This window comes from Cryptococcus neoformans (assembly GCF_000091045.1).
Source record: "Cryptococcus neoformans var. neoformans JEC21 chromosome 2 sequence".
NCBI classification, from domain to species: Eukaryota; Fungi; Basidiomycota; class Tremellomycetes; order Tremellales; family Cryptococcaceae; genus Cryptococcus; species Cryptococcus deneoformans.
Genome location: NC_006684.1, coordinates 624,845 through 640,000, shown reverse-complemented (window position 1 = coordinate 640,000; position 15,156 = coordinate 624,845). Strand labels below are relative to the sequence as shown.

The 15,156-nt window shown below is 48.1% G+C and overlaps 8 protein-coding genes across 8 annotated transcripts in view; 4 read left to right on the top strand and 4 right to left on the bottom strand.

Moving 5' to 3' along the window:
* CNB02210 (nucleus protein, putative) overlaps nt 1–720 on the top strand; it is a 2,905-nt gene extending 2,185 nt beyond the window's left edge. The window contains exon 7 of the mRNA XM_569150.2: nt 1–720. This exon is cut by the window's left edge and continues 180 nt beyond it. Within this exon, the coding sequence (XP_569150.1) occupies nt 1–540 (540 nt within the window). The 3' untranslated portion in view covers nt 541–720.
* Nucleotides 563–2,872, bottom strand: CNB02200 (RAN protein binding protein, putative). The gene is made up of 5 exons (XM_569149.2): nt 2,821–2,872; nt 2,683–2,774; nt 2,512–2,620; nt 1,532–2,443; nt 563–1,479 (listed from the first exon to the last, which is right to left on the bottom strand). The coding sequence occupies exons 2-5, from the start codon at nt 2,769–2,771 to the stop codon at nt 1,066–1,068; spliced, it is 1,524 nt and encodes a 507-aa protein (XP_569149.1). The 5' UTR covers nt 2,772–2,774; nt 2,821–2,872; the 3' UTR covers nt 563–1,065.
* A 163-nt stretch (nt 2,873–3,035) lies between these two features.
* CNB02190 (26s proteasome non-atpase regulatory subunit 8) lies at nt 3,036–4,185 on the top strand. The gene is made up of 3 exons (XM_569148.2): nt 3,036–3,158; nt 3,215–3,543; nt 3,590–4,185. Exons 1-3 carry the CDS (start codon nt 3,066–3,068, stop codon nt 4,026–4,028), a joined length of 861 nt encoding a protein of 286 aa, XP_569148.1. The 5' UTR covers nt 3,036–3,065; the 3' UTR covers nt 4,029–4,185.
* Nucleotides 4,186–4,674: 489 nt separating this feature from the next.
* On the top strand, nt 4,675–6,697 carry CNB02180 (hydrolase, putative). The gene is made up of 9 exons (XM_024656506.1): nt 4,675–4,833; nt 4,903–4,965; nt 5,031–5,153; nt 5,209–5,270; nt 5,328–5,406; nt 5,457–5,500; nt 5,579–5,924; nt 6,055–6,399; nt 6,480–6,697. The coding sequence occupies exons 1-7, from the start codon at nt 4,791–4,793 to the stop codon at nt 5,867–5,869; spliced, it is 705 nt and encodes a 234-aa protein (XP_024512259.1). The 5' UTR covers nt 4,675–4,790; the 3' UTR covers nt 5,870–5,924; nt 6,055–6,399; nt 6,480–6,697.
* Nucleotides 5,915–8,686, bottom strand: CNB02170 (conserved hypothetical protein). The gene is made up of 13 exons (XM_024656505.1): nt 8,149–8,686; nt 7,859–8,080; nt 7,759–7,808; nt 7,679–7,694; nt 7,523–7,618; nt 7,406–7,470; nt 7,110–7,349; nt 6,965–7,057; nt 6,839–6,907; nt 6,652–6,771; nt 6,471–6,597; nt 6,352–6,418; nt 5,915–6,303 (listed from the first exon to the last, which is right to left on the bottom strand). Exons 1-13 carry the CDS (start codon nt 8,370–8,372, stop codon nt 6,076–6,078), a joined length of 1,617 nt encoding a protein of 538 aa, XP_024512258.1. The 5' UTR covers nt 8,373–8,686; the 3' UTR covers nt 5,915–6,075.
* Nucleotides 8,687–9,117: 431 nt separating this feature from the next.
* Nucleotides 9,118–10,572, bottom strand: CNB02160 (expressed protein). The gene is made up of 4 exons (XM_569145.2): nt 10,051–10,572; nt 9,748–9,993; nt 9,621–9,695; nt 9,118–9,570 (listed from the first exon to the last, which is right to left on the bottom strand). The coding sequence occupies exons 1-4, from the start codon at nt 10,281–10,283 to the stop codon at nt 9,234–9,236; spliced, it is 891 nt and encodes a 296-aa protein (XP_569145.1). The 5' UTR covers nt 10,284–10,572; the 3' UTR covers nt 9,118–9,233.
* Nucleotides 10,573–10,770: 198 nt separating this feature from the next.
* On the top strand, nt 10,771–12,105 carry CNB02150 (expressed protein). Its single transcript, XM_569008.2, has 4 exons — nt 10,771–11,147; nt 11,220–11,375; nt 11,446–11,808; nt 11,871–12,105. Exons 1-4 carry the CDS (start codon nt 10,932–10,934, stop codon nt 11,952–11,954), a joined length of 819 nt encoding a protein of 272 aa, XP_569008.1. The 5' UTR covers nt 10,771–10,931; the 3' UTR covers nt 11,955–12,105.
* On the bottom strand, nt 12,101–15,034 carry CNB02140 (metallopeptidase, putative). The gene is made up of 3 exons (XM_569144.2): nt 14,317–15,034; nt 13,044–14,259; nt 12,101–12,992 (listed from the first exon to the last, which is right to left on the bottom strand). The coding sequence occupies exons 1-3, from the start codon at nt 14,905–14,907 to the stop codon at nt 12,328–12,330; spliced, it is 2,472 nt and encodes an 823-aa protein (XP_569144.2). The 5' UTR covers nt 14,908–15,034; the 3' UTR covers nt 12,101–12,327.
* Between the last annotated feature and the right edge of the window lie 122 nt (nt 15,035–15,156).

Here is a 15,156-nt window from a genome sequence, read left to right as displayed (position 1 = left end):
CTCGCTCAAACTCCTGTGCCGGAGCTCAACCTGCCTTCCACTGCCTCCACACCGACCCCTGCTGCCGGAGGTGCAGCCGATGCTGACACTCCTGGTACAGCTGCGCCTGCTCTACTGTCCCTTCCCACACTCGCAAGCCTTGCCCCTCAACCCACCCTCTCTGCTTCTCAAATTTTCACCGCATCATCCCAGTCACCTCTCGACGCTGCCATTGCTGCCTCACTATCACTCTGTGGTACAGAAAACAAGATTCGCACACTCTCTCATTCTATCCTTTTGATAGGCGGCTCGTCGTCGATCAAAGGTCTACCTGCCTTTATCTCCGACCGTTTACCTCCGTTACTCAAGCAACGCGGCGTGCCAGGTAACGGTGAAGTAACAATTGTCCCTCCTCCCAGAGGGTTAAATCCACGATATGTCAGTTGGAAGGGCGGGAGTGTCATGTGTAATATTGAGGGGCTGGGGGATATGTGGATTAGAAGAGATGAGTGGGAAGCGCTGGGTGTGAGAGCGTTGAAAGACAGGTATATGTGGTTCTAAGCGGATATTTAGAATGATAGGGAGCAAAGATTGTGCATATAAATAATGTGATTTGATACCGGCCATTTTATTGCTCCATCCTAGTGACATCAGATTCCCGACACTTGACGGTTTTAATAGATCAACGGCGGCGGCACCTTTGCTTCACTTTTATGCTGCCTTGTGTGCGATGACTGCTACCAATGTATACTTCCGCATGCCATGAACAACTATATGTGCACTATCCTGAATACCGACTAAACTCCACACACTCTAACCCATAAAATGCAAACAAACCTCCTCGTAAAGCACGTGTCTACTATTACTCATCTTGTCATTTTTGTCGTCGGAGAAAGGTGACTCTGATGAAGGTATACTTTGATGATGATGATGTTGATGTTGATGATGATGAAATAAATCGAATAAAGAGGAAGGCTAGGCAGAAGAGAGAGTGAAGACGAAAAGAATAAAGTCTTCGCGCGACACTCTGGAACCCCAGCTGCCCTCACGCTGAACACTCCACATACCATTTCGGCATAACTTCCTTTACTTTTGAGGTTGCCTATCACCCTGGTTACCCTGACCTCCTCGTCCCCTGGGGCCCCTGCCGCCTCGACCGCCAGCACCGCCGTTAACCTGCCTCTGGCCCTGACCCTGGCCTTGCTGGCCACCGGTCCTTTGTCCCTTGGCCTTGGGTCTATCGTCCTTCTCCTTTCGGGGTTCGAAATACAAAGTACCGTTGGGGAATTTAGTACCGCCCTCACCACCTTGCTCGACGGGCAAGGAGTGCTGGATGGCCTTTCGGGCAGACTCCACTCGAGCGAACTCGACAAAGGCACAAGCTTTGCTCTTGACGATTTCGGTAGACTTTACCTCACCGAATCGAGAAGCAATCTTGGAAAGCTCGGCATCGGTAAGGAAGTCGGATGAGCTCTGCGAGTCAGGGGACCAGTTAGGGAGCTATATGAAAGTCAGTGCAATCCTTTTGTTACCATAGGAACAAAATGCCCACCTTGACAAAACAGTGGGCCGTCTGAACCTTGGAAGGGTCTATAGTCTGCTGTCGTCTTTGTCCCTGACCGGTACCAGCGGCAGGTGCGGGCTTTTCGTCCTTCTTGGGCTGCGCAGGACCGGGGGCAGGGGCAGCTGCAGGCGCAGGAGCAGGCGCGGGAGCGGGGGCGGTGGCAGATGGACTAGCTGTCTTACCCCATACATTAGAAGCGGCCATGGATGCCCAAGTCATTGGCTTGGAAGGAGCAGCGGGGGTGGTCGAAGCGGGAGAAGAACCATTAGTAGTGGGAGCAGCAGCCTTGGGGGCTGCAGGGGAGGGAGAAGCGGCCTTGGCGGCAGGAATAGGTGCAGCAGGAGCAGGAGAAGCGATGGATTCGGTAACCGAAGCGGCAGGTTTAGGGGTCTCCTCAACTGGCTCAGGAGCGGCTTCAGGCTCCTTGACAACAGGAGGCTCCTGCTCCGGAGCGACGTCCTTGTCAGGCACAGCTGCAATCTCGGCCTCCTCGGGGACGGCGTCAACAACAACTTCCGCGGGAGCGCTGACAGGGGCGGGTTCGGGGACAGGGTCCTCGGCAGGCTCCTGAGTGACGGTCGTCGCCTCGGGAAGCTTCTCAGCCGCAACCTCTGGCTGGGCAGGTTCCTCCTGAGGCTGAACAGTCTCCTGGGGAGCAGATTCGTCCTCATCAACATCCTCTCTCAAATATCGGAAGATGTCGTTGAGCACAAAGTAACCGCCAGGTTGCTCGGCAAGGAAAAAGGTTTGGGAGAATTTTCTCCAGGATTGGTGGTTGTTGGAGAGTTCACCCAGGACCAAGATAATGATACCACCATCGGCGGAGGACTGGGAGTCCATAGAGTGGATGTAGACTTTGCATTGGTTGTAGCCAATCTGAAGTATACGGTCGTGAATTTCCTACAGCCCGTCGCGTCAGCCTCTTTTGGGTGATGCTCTTTTCGCCATCGATCCAATGATCCACGTACCTGCTGCCCGAATGCCGGAGTCACGTCCTCACCCTCCTCGCCGTGGATAAATGTTGAACGCTTGTTGTAGAAACAGTGGAGACGGTGTGGCTGAGAATTGACAAAGTTGCTGCACACACACATCAGCCATGTTTTTCCGTCTCCAGGCTTGAATGAGGAATGTCTACTGACTAGTACTGAGGGACGAACTGCCATCCGACGTCTTGAGGCCTGATCTTTGACTGGTCAGGAGCTGCGACTGGGGGCTGAGTGGATGCCATTTTCTGGGATGTGTGAGCTGCGGAAGACGGCGTGGCGAGGATTCCTTACGGAGTCTGGAGGTGGGCGAGATGGAAGGGAGTGGAAGAGTATGGAATGTCGAGCAGAGGCTGTCGCTGCACTTTTGACTGTCCATCTCGTCGCGCCGGCGTCATGGCTCGCCCAGCGCCCTCTGTGGCGGAGATAGCGGAGTTATAGAAGAGGCACCCCCGCACGGCGATGACCGCACACGCGTCGTCTGCTGTCCGTCATTCGCACCGAACACATCTCCCACTTCCACCACCACCACGGCCGCCATGTCCTTCGATCTCCAGCAAGCACTCGCACAGCTCCAGAGCGCCTACGATGCGTCCTCGGAACAGGTCTCTACCCAGCTCGCAAAGCTCAAGGTCAGTCGTACACCTGTGCGCGCTCGAGACGTCCCCAACTGATCGATTCATCGCAGCTCGAGCTAGCGCAGTCAGGCTTATATTTTGCTCCGCCTTCTGCCGACCCCCAGGATCTTATTGCCGCTCGATCCATACTTGAAATCGGCGCATTCCAGTCTCTTCGACAAGGCGACCTCAAGTCCTATGCCCGTTACAACTTTGCCCTCCAACCATTCTACGACAACCTTAGGGATATCATCCCTGCATCTCCAAATAGACCAGTGACCTTGGGGCTCCATCTCTTAGGGCTGCTGAGTGAAAATCTGTTGACAGAGTTTCACACATTGTTGGAGACCCTTAAGCCTGAAGAGTTGAATGACTCATTTGTGAGATTACCAGTGGACCTGTAAGTCGATTGCGGATGTCTTACCCGCGAAGCTGACATTGTTTAGTGAACGATGGTTGATGGAAGGATCATATAACAAGGTGTACCGTGCCAGAGATCGTGTCCCGAGACCAGAATTCGAATTTCTGCTTGAAAGGCTCATGGGCACTGTCCGTGGCCAAATTGCCTCCACCATAGAGTCTTCCTACCCTTCTTTACCCCTTCAACATGCCGCTACCCTTCTCTTCTTCAAATCGGGCGAAACCTCCTCTCTCACAGACTTTGCCTTTGCTCGAGGATGGTCACTTTCACCTAACACTCAGACATTCAGCTTCCCTCGCTCAAGCAAGCCGGATATTGCCCTTGCCGCTGCAGAAAGTAGCAGCGATGTTTCATCGGCCACAATTGATAAGCTTAAGGGCACCGGTGTTGTTCGAGGAGTGCCGATGGAGACCATGGTGGGGCCTGCGTTGAGGTTGGCTCAACAGTTGGAAGCTATCGTGTAAGAGGATGGTTGGGAGTTGTCATTATCATAGTATGCAGCATTGCCTCAAAATACATGTATTTGGGTCTGCCAAGACCAAGTATCTTTTGATTTGAACCGACGATGTATTTGAGTTGCATGCAGCCTGCTCACTGATGTAATAATGACAACCTGATTTATGCTGGCTTCTCCTTGTATAACCATCACACCCGTCTCTGTCCGTCTATCCATCCGGTCTTTCACCTTACGTTCTTTCCTCCAACCCGCTGATACCAAACACTTGATGTAGGCCTTATGGCTGATTTCCGTGTTGCACATTATGTATCACCGGCCATGATCACAAATTATTGCATAATTCTTGCTGGGTAAAGAACAGGACTTGGTTTCTCAATGATGTGTTTGTGCATGTAACCTTTAGTGTCATTCAGTGGTCTTTTCTTCTATGTAAAGCACGAAACGCCACACTAATCGCTGCTGTGTCACCAGCAAGTAGCATGTATGGAACATCTTACTGATACAAGCACAGTGTATACCGCATGGTGAACAGTGCCTGTAACGCACATAGATCGGGACACTTTGCGAAGCAGACAGATTTCGTATTAAAACAATCCGAACACACAATCCGAAAACAATCCGGAAATTTATATCGCGCGTCTAGCGTTTATTTATCGCACTTTCGAAGAAGAGCACATCGATCAAGATACCGCAGCCACACAAGCACAAAACGCATTATATCCCTTGAACGACAAGAAATACAAAATCTACAAGGATTGGCAACCTGATTATGAAGGCGGTTCTTCAGCGAGTGATCAATGCGTCCGTCACAGGTATGATGATGCATCACGCAACTACGTACATAGCTTAAGAAGCTCACCATGTCTCTTCTCAATTGGCAGTGGACGGCAAGATTATTTCATCGATAGGTAAAGGTCTTCTTGTTCTGGTCGGTATCGATCGGTGTGCGTCCTTCGTTGTTCCATACATCTTTTCAAGCCAGTAACATCAGTTGATGATTGTCGATCAGATGACGAGCCGCAGGATGCTACTCGAATCATCAAGAAGATCCTGACTGCCCGACTATGGGAAGATGAGAACGGCGTAGCCTGGAAAAAGAACGTGAAAGACATTGACGGAGAAGTGCTCTGCGGTACGTTTATCAGATTGACCCAAAATCCAAGGCCAGCTGAACATTGAAAACCCAGTCTCTCAATTCACACTGTTGGCTGGCTTCAAGGGAGCTAAACCCGATTTCCATGAATCAATGGTACGCTCTTCATGGAGTTCATGAAGCCCAAGAACGAGCGCTCACCATGTTGCCAAGTCCACAGTCCCAGGAAATGCATTTTACAGTTCTTTCTTGAAGGAAATCAAAACGGCGTACGATCCATCCAAGGTTCAAGGTGCGCAACTATCGTCTCAGCTGGATGAAGCATGGCTTACGATGCTAAAGATGGTCAATTTGGCGCGATGATGCAGGTATCACTGACCAATGATGTACGTATCAGACCTTAATCATTCATTTCCTTTATACTATTACTATTCGACCGTCAGGAATTGATGATTCAGCAACAGGGTCCAGTAACCATCCTTCTCTCTTCAAAGGACAAACCGGAAAAAAGCGGGACTACCACTTCCACTCCGTCAGCAACCGCTAGTGGTATTTCAACACCCCTGGAAGGCAAAAAGAAGAACAAAGGAAGAGGGAAACTTCTGACGGAGATCAAAGCTGATCAACAACTCGGAGAGACAAACGGCGCTGATTTCTCGGGGACCTCTCTCTCAGCTCAACAAGAGCAAGGTGTCAGTGCAGCAGAAGATGAGATTGGCAAATTGAGTGTCAATGAAAATACGTCATCACGGTGAACATCGCAGTGAACATGTACCACAATTATAGATTAGAACCATGATCCGAATCTCGGTTTGCATGTTTCACTAGTGGGGCAATTACGTTATACATGCTGATATACTCTATACTTTATACGCTGGCACTATTCTACAAAAATCAACCATCATCGACCTACTACATGCCCGAAATCAAACGACACAAGTGCTTTAAATAGAATGTTATCTTATACTCCCGCATCCTTTCCGCTTTCCGCAATCCTTCGCCTAGTCGCCTCGTGCGCCTCTTCCGGAGAGCTTGGCTTCTTGAAGAAAATAACAAACTGGATACACAACACTGCCGTCCAAGCAATTTGGAAGTAGAATGATCGACGGGCTGCCATGTTCCAATCAGCAACTCCGTCGCCTTCAAATGACGCTTGGACCGCGAGTGTGATGGCAGAAGCAACTTGAGCCTATGGAAGTATTAGTCTGGGCGGACATAGACAAGCGTGGGGACATACCATGACCTGAACCCAGGCACCAGCTACGCCAGCCATCTCTGGCGGACAGTATGTAATCAAGTTGATGCTGTGACAGAACATTATCAGCATTTGTCTGCCTCATTCATATACGAACTTACGAAGTGCAGAAATAGGTCAAGATAGCGCCGGCGCTACCAAGTATAAAGGCAGGGAAACAGTATCGCCAGTAATCTTTGCCATGCCCGCCATTGGAAAAGATCTGGAGAAGCTCGGCGGCGACGATGACTGGGGAAATATGAGTTAATAAAAATTACAGGTAACGTTGCCAAATTTACTCACATAGACTACCCAAAGGCAGGATAAATTTGGGCTTGGTAATTATTTGTGGGATTTGTTGGGCAAGACCACCAACAATAAGGCCAGTGACACCTTGGGGAAGCATGGCAGCCGCGACTTTGACTGAGACGCAAACCTTAGTCAATCATACCCAGGATGAAAAGTGTTCATGCTTGCATAAGCTACTCACTTGGAGTCCATCCCATAACTTCTTGGAAGTAGGTTGCATACATGAGTTGTGACGTCGCCCAAAAAGGGACTTGCGGCCAAAACTGTTAGCAGTTGTCATTACTCAGACTGGAGCACTATCACCCACAGGCAATGCCAATTGCGAGGCTTGTGATCACAATGTTCGTGATCTTCCACACCGAGCTAGGCAGGACAGCAGATTTGGCGGGAATTTTCGATTCTACAAGACTGATCAACAAACCGTTTAGCAAATGACTTGATTTATTACTGACCCCAGAAGAAAAAGCCAATAGCAAGAGGGAAGCTCAGAACGAAAGGAGCAATGAACGAAGCAGACCCCCATCCATCGATCGGTCCCTGCGTAAGAGAAAGAATAAAGCAAATGAGACAGGCCATCATAAAGCCCACACCGATGAGGTCGAGTCTCTTCCAACGAGGAAGCCCTTCCTCTGATTTGTATGCCGAGTGAGTTAAGGGTAGAAGGAGAAAGCAGATCGCGGTGAATGCGACACCTTGAGTGTGATGTCAATTGAAAGGAAACCTGGCAGCACTACCCGCTAGTACCTACAAATGATGGCGAGGACACGGAAGAACCATTTATAGTTCGCCAACATGCAAATGCCGGCAAGGACGCTGTTCGTATTGATATCAGCAGGAGTTAAAGAGGGGTCAACATATCACTCACAGCCCCAAGACGTTACCAATGGCACCTGAAAGACTAAGTAAAGCTAGTTTCTTCTGTTTCTCGTCCGGATCGGGGAACATGTGAACAGTAAGGTGGCTGTAACGAGCTGTTAACGTCGGATGGTTAAGGGCCAACGTATGAGAACGTATTACGCACTACGAAGATGGAATAGCTGCACAAAAATCAGCTCAGCCCAACTTCTCGGAGCATAGTGAGGCCCATCAACATCCACTTACTCATTGCTCCAGCAATTCCACCTAATCCTCGTAAGATCAGGAAACCATACCTAGGATAGACTTCAGCGGTCCTCCAGTACTCGCATAGAAAGATACTAACTTGTTAGAGGTTACGAAAGAGACAATCAAACTGAATATTCCCAAAACAAAGAAACCTCCCTCAAAGACTATGGAAGCAGGAAAGAGGTCCGATAGACGTCCAGCCAGTAGAAGACAAGCAGCGAAGCAAAGGGAATAGGACGTGATGATCCAAACTATCTGAGAATAGCCTAGGTTGATATCTTGAGAAATTTGGGCTACAGCCACTGCAACGCCAGATACGCTGGAATGCCAAATTCAGCGAACGTCCATATCGGATGAACTCCATATAAAAAACTCGCTACGACTTACTTGCAAACGTCCACAAACGTAGCGATTGAGAATATCAAAAGCAAGACATTTTTTCTACCTTGTCCAAGAGTCGCCAATCCGTGAGGAGCGTCTTGAATATCCACATTGTGCTGTGAACCTTTCTCAACTTCATTCTGTGAAGCTGTCATACTTTTTTTGTCTATTGGGGGGTGAACATGACTGGGCCCTTTAGTGAAGTCAGTGGGGATCGCATTGTCCGACATAGCGAGTTGTTGGTCTTGTAGAGTTCCTTTGGGTCGAAAGAGCGCAGTGATGCTCCCTGTTGCATGAAGTCATAGTGCTGCTTATATACTGTGGATCTCGATGTTGAGAAAAGGAGCACTGGCGAAATCGAACGAAAGCACGACGAAGGAGCCACCGCCGAACGAGCGCGACGCCGAGGAAAGCTGACTCACCATTTCTGAGCGCGGGGTTGTGCCTCAAACGGAGGATCGTTTCGATCAGCTCCCCCCCGTTAGATCAGTACCAAATTTTTAAAATAAGCGTCACTCGCTCGCTCGGTTGAGATCACCGATATTCCGGAATTCCATTATTAATTATCAATCATCAGGGGGGATGATGATGAATGATCGCCGTCTCACCGAGATGAGAGAGAGGCGCATGTCATCTATAATTAGGAATTCTTTAAGAATTTTCTTAGTCGTATTTATTTTCAAATGGTTCTTATTTACTTCACGTTCCTCTTTTAAATGGCTTATTTATAAAAATATAACGGAGAGAAAGATATAAATAGTGAATTTAAAATAAATAAGATCATTCAGATTATGCGGTATGTGGTGAGATGTATGACATATGGCTGTCTTTACCCTCATGTAGTGAACTATATGAAGCACGAGACGCAAGAAGAGAGGCGAATGAAGGAGAGAGGGTGGACGAAATTGGACGACCAGTGACCATGGGATTTGTCATTTTCATTGTCAAGTCCCCCTTTCGCACGCATATACCAGTATGCGCGCAGTATTACATCTTATATTTCATGATTCGCTTTGAACCGTCTAAGATTCACCATGTCCAGTACCTTGCAGTACGATTACAGATAAATGACTTCCGTGGTCTCTCTTTTCCTAAGCCTTATCAGTCCATTCCTTCACAACATCTGCGAATTCTTTGCCAACCCAACCATCCACTTCAGTCTTAGGGATAGCTCCCCAGTTATTGTCGCCCCATTTCTTAAAGATGGCAGCGCCAATAGCTCGAGGTCCTTGAAGCTGCTCTTCATTGTCCTTATCGCTGATTCCAATTTGCTCTGTGGATTTACCATGTATTTTGGTCAGAATATCGACGATCTCTTGACCGGTCGGAGCGAAATCGTAAATGTTGGGAGTAGTGCCGGGAAGCTGTGCGAGCTGGTCTACGTTAGTAACGAGCTCAGTGACAGCATGGCCAAGGTAGGCAAGTGAACTAATTTGGGATAAGCCGTCGGTAACACATCAACTGAGATGGTCACTCACGTCAGGTGCAAAGGGTTTTTGAGAGACTGATGAAAATACTGGATCTTATTGCCTTTGACATCGACTCCCAAAGCCCTTTTTTTAAATTCAGCTGAATGTACTTCTCTTCTTTTTTAAAACAACTCACTTGTAGCCGAAGAAGAACAAATCGAATAATCCGACCTTAATCTCAGTAATAGGCACTTTGAGCTCTTTGGCCTTCTCAGTGACCCTCTCCTTGGCTTTGAGAGCTGCAAGCCCTGGGATTTCGATTTCCTGCTTGTCCCAAGGAGCACCAAAGTCGGAAGGGATGAATGTCTTGAGGGCGGACGAGCCGGAGAGAGCCTCCAACAGATAATTTTGGGCTGAAACGCTCTGCGTGGCGATAGTGGAACTAAAGGAGGTCGTTCAGTCATGACTACCCACAGTCGATGATCTCTGCATGACTTACATAATAACTTCTAGGTCTTTGACGGCAGCTTGTATCTTTTCCACTTCCCCATCTCTCAGCTCTACGACCCTTTTTTCGATGCCCACATCAGAAGGAATCTTGGACAAATCACTGCCAGATCGGTGTAAAATAACCAGCTTAAGAGAGCCCTTTTTGTGGGCTTTGATTAGATATGGCAAGAGGTTTGAACCGACGGTGCCGTTGAGACCTAAAAGGGCGACGATAGGGGCCATGGCGATGATTGTATTCCGGTTGTCTGATATGAAAGGTAAAGATTCGCAGGCTCTTTACAGCAGCGAGGTACTACAGAAGTTACTTATAAGTAGCAAAGGGCAGGGCCTGAGAATGGCGCTTGAGCACATCATGCGTGCGAAGCAATCTGCAACGAGTTCCACGGTCTCATAAGTTCCGTCGCGTCAGTTATCGCAATTCTCCTCCTGAAATACAAGTTACGAAACTGTTAGAAGGCGGGTTATACGCTTCTATTTATGTGTACCAGAAAAATGACTCCGAACTTTCAGTTCCTGGTCCATGGTCAATCCGGTAACAATCAACAATCATCAACAAATCGTTATCGGCGTCTTCTCGGCAGGCTTGCGGCGGTGCGGGCCGCGAACTTGCTTATTTAATTAATTGTGTGTACGTACATAATTTCACGAGCCTGCGTACTCTTCCTTTCCTGCTGCTTCCTGCCTGCTGCCACGCCTCGGCTTTGTCGTGGAAGGTGCAGACCCTGTTCCCTGTCCGTAATTGACTTATAATTCTAAATACCAATCAGATGGTATCTTGCAATACATCCATGAAAAGACTTCAAACTTGGCATGTTCAACAGCGAGATTCTGTTTGTAGTGAATCTATAACTACAAACACGTCAAGAAGCCATGTGGTGGCTGGAAGCTGCACCTGGCGGGATGCCTAGTGCAATATTAGCACTCCTTCTGACAGCTCTTTCACTTATGCCATTTGAGGGCTTGGCTCGAAAGACATCTACTGGGAATTCGGAATTTATTGGTTGTTTAGACGGTTCCTTGTCGCTGTTGGCAGGAAGTCATCAGATAAAGAAAGAGGCGGCAGAAAAGTCGTATTATGATTGCTCTGTAAGTTTCTCTTCTATGAGGAAACAAATCCTTCCTCTAGTCAGCACTAATACTCGAATGTCTACTGTGTAGGCCGCTTGTGTAGAAACTGGCGCGTACCCATACTCCTACTTCACCGACCTGGGGAAGGGCGTCCAAAAGTGTTATTGCTCTTCGATAGGCCCCAGACCTTCGGATTATGTGGTTCAGCCGGTTGGGTCATTCGGTTGTCAATTGGGACAAACTAGAGTGAGTTGCCTCTTATCTAAAACTAGTCGCGTCAGTTTGAAATATGAAAACTCACTCGCAAATGGCACAGGCGGCCCTCACACAGACCGATCACCACTTCATCATTTGCTCTTCAGGTTTCATAGGATCCTTTTCCAGAGCTGGCACTTATTCGTCGCCTCTGGATTGCCTTGATGCTTGCGGAGAGGATGAGGGTGCGCTCTTTCTTCCCACATACAATGGCTTCTCCTGCCGGTGCGGAGGCGTCACTTCTGTCAAGAGTATTGCAGCTTGCGGTGCTCCCAATGCAGAGTTCTCATACGTTTATAAGCCAGCAAAGAGTCCAAAGGCGTCTAAATCCAAGGCGTCTTTTGGGACAGGGAGAAAGAAATTAGGCAAGGGATCGAAAAATCGATTGGATTCGCAAGAGGGTGTCAAGAAATACGACAATCCGGTATGTAATCAATCTCGGGTTAAGGAAGGGAAAAGTGCAAAGCTAACTCAAGCTTTTTGAAGTGCGATGATCCAGATTCCATACTAGGTTACTGTGGTTTTGGTGAAGAAGATAATCCAGTTTTCCATGACCGTACTCTGGCATGATCAATGGTGTTTCGAAAAGTGTAAACAGCTGGTAATGAGCTGCTGCTCGTGTATTTGATATACTCATAACGATAATAGTACTTGCTCTGTAGCCCCCATACGAGAAAAATGCCCATGTGCTGTTTGTTTTCCGAGCTATACATGAAATCACAACGAAAAAAGTCTATAATGAATGAAGTAGGCACAGTATGCTACTGCCTGGTAAAGAACTATAACGCTACATATCAAAAATAGCTCTACGAGCATGCGACAAAAGTCCAGGTAGATCTAAGTTCTGGCATTCTATGCTACAAGTGCACTATATTGTGCTTGTTGACGGCTGCAAGCTACGTAAACCCATTTAGCAAGGAATCTGACAGTTTCCTGCTTCTTGTCATACGACACTCCAGCTTCCAACCAGTGCCAATGCCCTCTCATCTCCTTTACTTAACTCATCACCTTCTACGCCCCCAATCACGTCGCCTACCATCTCCCATGGATCCCTACCTCCACCCCATTTTAGGACTTTCTCTTTTAACAATTCTCCTCCCTCCCTACTCAGTATTCCTTCAGCCTTTCGGTCATAAGCTTGGGAGGTCCCCGAGCGATGAAACAAGGTGGACCATATCTTACCCGCAATGGCGCGGTCAAATAGATAAGAGTAATACGTCGCTCCATATCCGTACAGATGACCAAACTGCATTTGCCAAGCTGTTCCGGGCACTGGTTGGATGACTCCTATTTCTTGCTGAAGTTGGAACCAAATAGCAGTAGAATCAAAAGAATCCTGTCCATGACGTAGCGTATGATATTTCTGATCCAAAAGAGCCATTGCGATCTGTCCATGAGTCTCGAGGGCGCTTAGGGACTGATTGAGAGCTAGATGGGCCTCGATAACGGGGATAGGTAGAGGTTCGCCGGTGGCATGATGGAACGCCAAAGTGCTGAGGACTTCTGGTGATGAAACAAAATGCTCCATCAGTATTGAAGGAAGCTCCACAAAATCCGTGGCACATCTTGTTCCAGAAACATTGTGGTACTCTGTCCGACCAATCATGGCTAAGAAGAACATCAATGTTATATTTTTACTGGTTAAGCATAGCAACTGACAATGGATTGCATGTCCCATTTCATGAAACAAAGTCTCCAATTCCTGCCAATTCAAGAGCGCAGGTCTTCCTTCATTCACTGTACCGACATCCATTGACAATGCGATGATAGGCAGTTGGTATTTTCCTGGCTTGCCTGATAAAGACTCCTTATCAGCTTCTAATCCAGGGCCATATGGTTTATCCCAGTCTTCTGGTAACCCATCACCATCTATATCGTCATCATCCACCCTTCTTGAGCATCTCACAGTGTAATGGGCTGCTCCAGAAGATTTTCCAATGCGAGAAAAAAAGTCACAATATATGACACCAATGAGCCCTTCTTCTTCGTGCACTACATCCAGCCGCCGGACAGAAGGATGCCAAACTTCTCCAGGTGAGACGACAGCTGGTTTGAAGGAGATACCGTAAAGTCTTGAGAAGATGCGGGAAAGGCCTGACATCACTGTGCCAGTTGAAAGATAAGGAGAAATAGAAGGCGGCGAACCTGTAGGAATGAGGGATGTAAGGTACTTGTCGCTATAATAATCCCTATCCCAGGCATGGAACAGGGGAAGATGTCGTGTCCGAGAATTTCGTGGGTCAAAGTAATTTCCAGTCAGAGCAGTAGCTTTCATTCTTCTTAACATATCCACTTCTGCTCTAGCAACGGGTTGATGGTGCTGAGCGAGGGAGGTCAAGAAGCGCATCACATTTTCCGGTGTTTTTGTCATCTTATCGACTAGAACAACCTCCGCCCAATTGTTCTTCCCAAGGACGCTGGCTAGTTCAGCTCTTTCCTTCAACATCGCTTCCAGCACGCTAATTCTCTTTTTGTCGGCCCTCATTCCGCCGACGTACACCAGCTCTCGCGCCCGGCCCTCTCTTGCGTACCTCAGGATCATTTGTGCCTCCCAGCTTCCAGGTTCGATAACAGCCTGTCCATTTCGACCTGTTCGTGGTAATGAATCAACAAACTGGCGACCCAGTCCCGTAAGTAAGCGATGAGGATCGGGGATTTCTATATGGGGAACTGTGGATGGGCCCGATGATGCGGAAGAGAGGAAGGAACGACCGAGGAAGAGTAAAGCGTCCGAGTGCTTCACAAACCTTTCGCGAACAGAGGGCGGAAGATGTATACCTGATCGCTCGAAATCTGTGAGGAAAATACGGGCAACCCTAAGCTCTGAAGTAGTCAATGGGTCATTGAAAGGATGCGCAATCGCCTTTGCAAGTGACTGAAGATGGGTCAAACAGTCAGCCCGCTAATTTACCGATATGGCTTGAGGGCTCACCTCGTAAAGACCCCGGGTTGCATTGAGCTCGTTCATGAAGCTACATAGTATCTGGTGGGTCCGATCGCTCTGATTCACCCAGTCTTGGTGGGGATGGACATTCCGAATGAGTTCGCACATATCAATCACTCCGCAAAGTATATCGCTCAGCCTATCTAGGTTCTTCACCACAAGCCTTAGTTCTCGACCAGTGGGATCCTGGGGAGCCACGACGATGCGTTGGACGATCGCTGAGGCCTGAATCAGAGTACGATCTGTCAGGCGCATTAACGATTCCGGTTGTGTTAGAGAATCATAATGAAATAAGCCTTTCACATGTTCTCTTCTCACACCAACCATATCACCAAATATTGAATGAGGAAGATCGAAATGAGCTTTAATGGCAGAGTCATCGGATGTAGCTCGAGCCGGCAGCTGTATGGGGGATGTCTTAAGGAGGAATGTTGGAGAATTGGTATCTTCAATCTCCAAGGTTGCCTGAGGAGCTGGTTTGTAACTGGCATAGGAGGTCGTGAGAAGACGATGTGGAATCAAAATGAAAGGGCAACGCCGCGCCGAACGCCGACGAAGAGACTGTTGTAGCCGCCGCATCGTCCACCCAGTGCGATTATTGCACTTGGAAATGAAGACAGGCCGTGTATGTTCGTGTAAGTACGTGGAAAAGATAAAGGAGTAGAGGAAATGGCGAGGAAAAAGGAGAGAGAGAGGTTTGTAGAATCATTATAATTATTCAGAATCTGGCGGATATCGGAAAAAGATAAATATAAATGACGAGTGCCGGCGGATAATCGACAAATTAAGGAACAACGGTCTGCCTATGATTATACATGGGTGATCCGC

What these genes read in the sequence shown, in the direction of transcription:
- CNB02200 (XM_569149.2), bottom strand. Translation starts at nt 2,771, where the DNA reads ATGGCATCCACTCAGCCCCCAGTCGCAGCTCCTGACCAGTCAAAGATC. An exon ending in CTCCGGCATTCGGGCAGCAG is followed by an intron (nt 2,444 to 2,511) that starts GTACGTGGATCA and finishes GACGGGCTGTAG; the next exon opens with GAAATTCACGACCGTATACT. An exon ending in CGGCCCACTGTTTTGTCAAG is followed by an intron (nt 1,480 to 1,531) that starts GTGGGCATTTTG and finishes ACTTTCATATAG; the next exon opens with CTCCCTAACTGGTCCCCTGA.
- CNB02190 (XM_569148.2), top strand. Translation starts at nt 3,066, where the DNA reads ATGTCCTTCGATCTCCAGCAAGCACTCGCACAGCTCCAGAGCGCCTAC. An exon ending in CCCAGCTCGCAAAGCTCAAG is followed by an intron (nt 3,159 to 3,214) that starts GTCAGTCGTACA and finishes GATTCATCGCAG; the next exon opens with CTCGAGCTAGCGCAGTCAGG. An exon ending in GTGAGATTACCAGTGGACCT is followed by an intron (nt 3,544 to 3,589) that starts GTAAGTCGATTG and finishes GACATTGTTTAG; the next exon opens with TGAACGATGGTTGATGGAAG.
- CNB02180 (XM_024656506.1), top strand. Translation starts at nt 4,791, where the DNA reads ATGAAGGCGGTTCTTCAGCGAGTGATCAATGCGTCCGTCACAG. An exon ending in CGATCCATCCAAGGTTCAAG is followed by an intron (nt 5,407 to 5,456) that starts GTGCGCAACTAT and finishes ACGATGCTAAAG; the next exon opens with ATGGTCAATTTGGCGCGATG. An exon ending in AGGTATCACTGACCAATGAT is followed by an intron (nt 5,501 to 5,578) that starts GTACGTATCAGA and finishes ATTCAGCAACAG; the next exon opens with GGTCCAGTAACCATCCTTCT.
- CNB02170 (XM_024656505.1), bottom strand. Translation starts at nt 8,372, where the DNA reads ATGTCGGACAATGCGATCCCCACTGACTTCACTAAAGGGCCCAGTCAT. An exon ending in TCTTTCGTAACCTCTAACAA is followed by an intron (nt 7,809 to 7,858) that starts GTTAGTATCTTT and finishes AGTCTATCCTAG; the next exon opens with GTATGGTTTCCTGATCTTAC. An exon ending in AGTTATGGGATGGACTCCAA is followed by an intron (nt 6,772 to 6,838) that starts GTGAGTAGCTTA and finishes TTTGCGTCTCAG; the next exon opens with TCAAAGTCGCGGCTGCCATG.
- CNB02160 (XM_569145.2), bottom strand. Translation starts at nt 10,283, where the DNA reads ATGGCCCCTATCGTCGCCCTTTTAGGTCTCAACGGCACCGTCGGTTCA. An exon ending in TTGTTCTTCTTCGGCTACAA is followed by an intron (nt 9,696 to 9,747) that starts GTGAGTTGTTTT and finishes ATTTAAAAAAAG; the next exon opens with GGCTTTGGGAGTCGATGTCA. An exon ending in AAAAACCCTTTGCACCTGAC is followed by an intron (nt 9,571 to 9,620) that starts GTGAGTGACCAT and finishes ATCCCAAATTAG; the next exon opens with TTCACTTGCCTACCTTGGCC.
- CNB02150 (XM_569008.2), top strand. Translation starts at nt 10,932, where the DNA reads ATGTGGTGGCTGGAAGCTGCACCTGGCGGGATGCCTAGTGCAATATTA. An exon ending in GTCAATTGGGACAAACTAGA is followed by an intron (nt 11,376 to 11,445) that starts GTGAGTTGCCTC and finishes CAAATGGCACAG; the next exon opens with GCGGCCCTCACACAGACCGA. An exon ending in TCAAGAAATACGACAATCCG is followed by an intron (nt 11,809 to 11,870) that starts GTATGTAATCAA and finishes AGCTTTTTGAAG; the next exon opens with TGCGATGATCCAGATTCCAT.
- CNB02140 (XM_569144.2), bottom strand. Translation starts at nt 14,907, where the DNA reads ATGCGGCGGCTACAACAGTCTCTTCGTCGGCGTTCGGCGCGGCGTTGC. An exon ending in CAACCCGGGGTCTTTACGAG is followed by an intron (nt 14,260 to 14,316) that starts GTGAGCCCTCAA and finishes ACCCATCTTCAG; the next exon opens with TCACTTGCAAAGGCGATTGC. An exon ending in AATGGGACATGCAATCCATT is followed by an intron (nt 12,993 to 13,043) that starts GTCAGTTGCTAT and finishes TGTTCTTCTTAG; the next exon opens with CCATGATTGGTCGGACAGAG.